The 4,788-nt window shown below is 45.2% G+C and overlaps 1 protein-coding gene across 1 annotated transcript; it reads left to right on the top strand.

The window, feature by feature from the left end:
- Window positions 1-1,309: 1,309 nt before the first annotated feature.
- On the top strand, window positions 1,310-4,376 carry LOC104504444 (chromosome unknown open reading frame, human C6orf203). The gene is made up of 3 exons (XM_010154094.1): window positions 1,310-1,740; window positions 2,563-2,635; window positions 4,066-4,376. Exons 1-3 carry the CDS (start codon window positions 1,316-1,318, stop codon window positions 4,240-4,242), a joined length of 675 nt encoding a protein of 224 aa, XP_010152396.1. The 5' UTR covers window positions 1,310-1,315; the 3' UTR covers window positions 4,243-4,376.
- The last annotated feature ends 412 nt before the right edge of the window (window positions 4,377-4,788 follow it).

The raw sequence follows: 4,788 nt of genomic DNA, 5'->3' as shown, positions 1-4,788 counted from the left end.
CCGTCAGCGCGCGGTGAGTCTGGCTGCCCTGCGGCTTCGCGGAGGGGAGAGGCCGCCCTTCGTGTTTGGGGCGTGCTGCTGGCCCTCCTGGCACGGGCTGCCTCGGCGGCCTGCGGTACCCGCTGGCCAAAGGAACACCGAGCACTTCAATAATAATTGTTTACACAGTCCGGTAACTGGTGTAGGAATTTGCCCCCAAACCGAGGAGAGGCGCAAGTTGAACGTGAGGATTGCACCACCCTCTATTTTAAACTAGTTGTCATATATTTTAAGTCCACGAATTAGAATGTTAAAAAAAAAAAAAAAAAGCCAAAGGAGTTTGTGCTTATTTCCATATGGCAAATAATTGATCTGAGCTTTTCCACAGCCCCAAAATAAACCCTTACTCAGATTTCATAGAATCACAGAATGGTTTGGGTTGGAAGGGACCTTAAAGACCATCTAGTTCCAACCCCCCTGCCATGGGCAGGGACACCTTCCACTAGACCAGGTTGCTCAAAGCCTCATCCAGCCTGGCCTTGAACACTTCCAGGGATGGGGCATCCACAGCTTCTCTGGGCAACCTGTTCCAGTGCCTCACCACCTTCTGGGGGAAGAAGTTCCTGATATCCAATCTAAACCTCCTCATTTTCAATTTAATCCCATTACCCCTTGTCCTGTCACTACAGGCCCTTGTAAAAAGTCCCCCCCAGCTTCCTTGTAGCCCCTTCAGGTACTGGAAGGTGCTATAAGGTCTCCCCGGAGCCTTCTCTTCTCCAGGCTGAACAAGCCCAACTCTCTCAGCCTGTCCCCATAGCACAGGTGCTCCAGCCATTTCGGCTCCAGGTATTTCAACAGAGGTCACTTGGGTGCAGGGAAAGCAAGCTCCAGTCTCATGGTGTAGACATGAAGTTGCTTTTATTGAGAATAAGTCACAGTAAATGTAGGTTTCCCCATGCTTTTGATGACATAGTTAACTGTTTCTGTGTCTTTGGTGAATTGCATTTCAGATGTAGAGAGGAAGATGCTACAAACACCTTTGGATAGTTAATACGAAATACCAGAAGAGGAATTATGAACGGAGTATTCCACTGGGGATTTCAGTGTTTGTTTTCCATCTGGTGTTTTAGCTCTTTGTAACGGCGGGCAGTGTATGAGAAAGGCAGATCCTAAAGCCAGTATCGCCTTGTGCTTTTAGGTGATGCACCGCTCTCTGGGGAACTAGATAATCATCTTTTTGTAGTAACTATTACGCCGTACCTGGAGAAATCCTTCCAGTAGTCAAAGCAGTTGCTCATTTTCACATCTGAATGTTTGTTTTATTTTAGGGTATGCTATGACTGGCTTCAGACTCCCCATCACTGCTTTTAGAAAACTAAATGTCTGGTTTGGACTGTGGGAGAAATTCCCCTCTAATAAACTGTATCTCTCTTGGCGGAGGAGTGTATTCTGTAGCTGTCAAGCCAACACAGCAAACTACATGAGATGTTTCAGCTTTTCCCCGGTAAAACTCTGCGCACTAAGACTTTCTCCAGAGTGTATCTGGGTGCTTTCTCTGCGGAACAAAAGTAACAAGAGCTCTAAAAGTAGCAGACAAACTGTACAAGAGGAAGAAGAGGAGGAAGATGCAGAGGAAAGAGATTTGGAGGATGAATTTGAAGATGACCCCAACGTAGTAAAAGATTACAAAGATCTTGAAAAAGTCGTACAGTCTCTTCGATATGATGTGATCATGAAAGCTGGTCTGGACGTTGCAAGAAAGTAAGTATGGAAGAAGCAACCTGCTGATGAGAAAGATGCCATGTGTCTAAAATTTGAGTTTTGAGACCCTTTTATTGTTGGAATAACTCAGTATTTGGGTTGGTTTTTTTTTTTGGTGTAGCTGTTTCGACTGTCTAAAAATATGTTTTAGATGTAAGAGTGTTCTTGCTTGTTTTACCTTACCTCCCTTGAAACAGCCTGTTTTCTGCTTCTGGCTGTCTGCAGTATTTCTAAGATTGCTCAGGAGGCATTTTCTGTCAGTTACTGTTTATTTTAAATGAAGAAATTGCAAAATACTAAGTAATACAAAAATATCTAACCTGAGATTGAGGGAGTAAAATAACACGCTACTTCATGGCTGTAGGTGATGACGTAGGATAAACCTAATGTGCTAGGTCAACCAGGTAAACGCAGTGTGCAAATGCATCAGTGTTTGATTGGATGCAGCCTGCAGAGGCCTTGTATCGCAGCGTTGTTGGAATATTACTGTAACGTGATCACTTAAAAATTACTGAACTGGCTGGTGCAGGAAAGGGGATGTTACTTGTCGCATATTCAGGAGGCAGATCTTTAGAAACAGCTTTTTATTGCTTGCACCTGTGACACAGAGCAACTATATTGGTTTTTTGGTTTAATATCTATGAAAGACTTTGCTTTGCTTCCAGGTCAGGTCTGCCCTGACCTTAAGTAAAGGTATCCTTGTGCACAGAGTTGTGGAAATGTGCCCTTGCGTACGAGCGGTGTTCTTGTGTGTCTGCAAAGAAACAATTGCACTCGGTCTGCTGCATGCTGTAAATGCAATAAAACCTTGTTTTTCTTCAGTAAAGTAGAAGATGCATTCTACAATAATGAACTCAGGCTGAATGGAGAAAAACTATGGAAGAAAAGTAGAACTGTAAGACTCTCTAAAATTTAAATCTTTTAATGCGGTACAAGCGAATAACTAAGGCATGATCTCTTCTTCTCCCTCCTTTTACTGGGGTCAGAAGAGCTAACCACTAATCGCTCTGCAGAGGTGAAAGAACAGCATTGCTAACACTACTTCCAGCTCTCTGCGTGACACTGATTCCCCAGGCAAGACACTATTCCCTAAGGCAGGCAGGAGCCCTGTGGTGTTAGAGAGTAAAATCTAAGGCTGAAAGTCGGGAGGGGCGGTCAGTAGCAAGGACAGAACTTTCCAAGTTGCTGAAGTGGTGATGGATGTGAGGCTGGTGGAGCAGGGACATGATTAAATCTGAGGAGTTGATGGATTTTAAGAGCGAGTTTGGTGATAGAAAGGGATTGAAACTGGGGTAGCTCAGGAGAGGTTGCTGTGTCTGTAATGGAGCACCCAGGAGCACAGTCAGGGGAAGAGGCAGATGCGTTGCCAGCCATTCTCTTTCACCACAGAGCTCACCGGAACAGTGACAGACATACTTCCACCCCCGCCCTCTGTGTAAGGGTCATCTGAGGGGGTGGGTACTGCCAAAAAAGGGCAACAAGAAGTTTTAATTCCTGATGCCCTAAAGTTAAGGCTGGTTTTTGTGAGGCATACTGCTTCTGCAACTTTGGGAAGGAACACGAACGGTTGACCAGCTCTCTGGTCTTTTTTAAAGCACTTCAAAGTGTTTTAAAGGAAGAACTCTGTTTTTCTGTTCTGTGTCTGTGTCATAGAATCATAGGGTTAGGGTTAGAATGGTTTGGGTTGGAAGGGACCTTAAAGATCATCCAGTTCCACCCCCCCTGCCATGGGCAGGGACCCCTTCCACTAGACCAGGTTGCTCAAAGCCTCATCCAGCCTGGCCTTCAACACTTCCAGGGATGGGGCATCCACAGCTTCTCTGGGCAACCTGTTCCAGTGCCTCACCACCCTCTCTGTGAAGAATTTCTTCTTGATGTCTAATCTAAACCTCCCCACTTTCAATTTAAACCTGTTCCCCCTTGTCCTGTCACTACAGGCCCTTGTAAAACGGCCTCCCCCAGCTTCCTTGTAGGGCCCCTTGTAGTGTCGATAGAAAAAGGTTGACAGGAAACAGCCTTCAGGAAGAAAAATGTAGTGCGCGACAGCTTTTTTCACAGGAGTTAAGTGTTGGTTGTAGGACAGGAAGGGTAAAGCTCTTGGCAGAGAAGGTCAGGAGACGTTTAATTGCTTATTGCCAGGGCTCTCCTAGAAGTTCATAGCTGCAGGATCTATAATGGGTCTAGTATTGCCTGCCTTCCTCCTCTCCTGTGAGACAGGAATATTGAATGGGAAGAAAGGAAGGAAACTAAAAGGGACATAGACTGTGGGGATTTGTTTTTCCCAGGGCATGTTTATAATCGCTCATCTTCTCTTTCCATTCCCAGGTGAAAATTGGTGACACGCTGGATCTCATAGTAGGTGAAGATAAAGAAACGGGAACCGCTGTAGTGATGCGGGTAGTCTTAAAAAAAGTCTCCAACAAAACTGAAAGTGAAAAATACAAAGTAATTTTGAGGCGTTGGAAAAACTTAAAAGTGCCCAAACAGGATGTACTTAAGTAACGGGGTTGCATGCGGCAGCGTAAGATTTTTTGCGGAAAGCTGTGTTAAATACGAATTTTGGTTAAACAAAATTACAGCAAGTACCCCTTTGTAAGGGTTTGTGTTAGATGTTACCTGCCTCTGCTGCGGACGTCGGCATTCATGCCATAAGCCTGTCGCGTTTCGCTGTTAGCTTCACGTACAGTGGGATAACCGATCCAACCCTTGCATTTCCAGGCAGTTTCCTTACAGGTGTTCGAGATCATGAACCAATAAACTCTGATTTGATCACTTGCTGTCTAGTTTCATTAACCGTCAGAAAGGTTACGTCACAACAAGCGGAACTGCGTTCTTAGCTCACAGTGACAGAGGGGGGAATCATGGCAGCGATGCTCTGCTGTCGTGGAGAAGGCGGATCCGTGAGGAGACGGCTGTAGTACTGATGATTTTTACTGCTTAAGTAACCATGCAGAGGAAAATGAAATCTGTTTGTCACGTATTCGTTTCAGGGTGGCGCTGAAGAGACTATTGGATACTTAAGTGGTTGTCATGGTTTAACTCCGGCTG

The sequence above is a fragment of the Eurypyga helias genome, unplaced genomic scaffold (genome assembly GCF_000690775.1).
Source record: "Eurypyga helias isolate BGI_N326 unplaced genomic scaffold, ASM69077v1 scaffold17276, whole genome shotgun sequence".
Classification (NCBI taxonomy): Eukaryota; Metazoa; Chordata; class Aves; order Eurypygiformes; family Eurypygidae; genus Eurypyga; species Eurypyga helias.
Note: the sequence above shows the minus strand (reverse complement) of the source record. Positions and strands in the feature narration are given on the sequence as shown.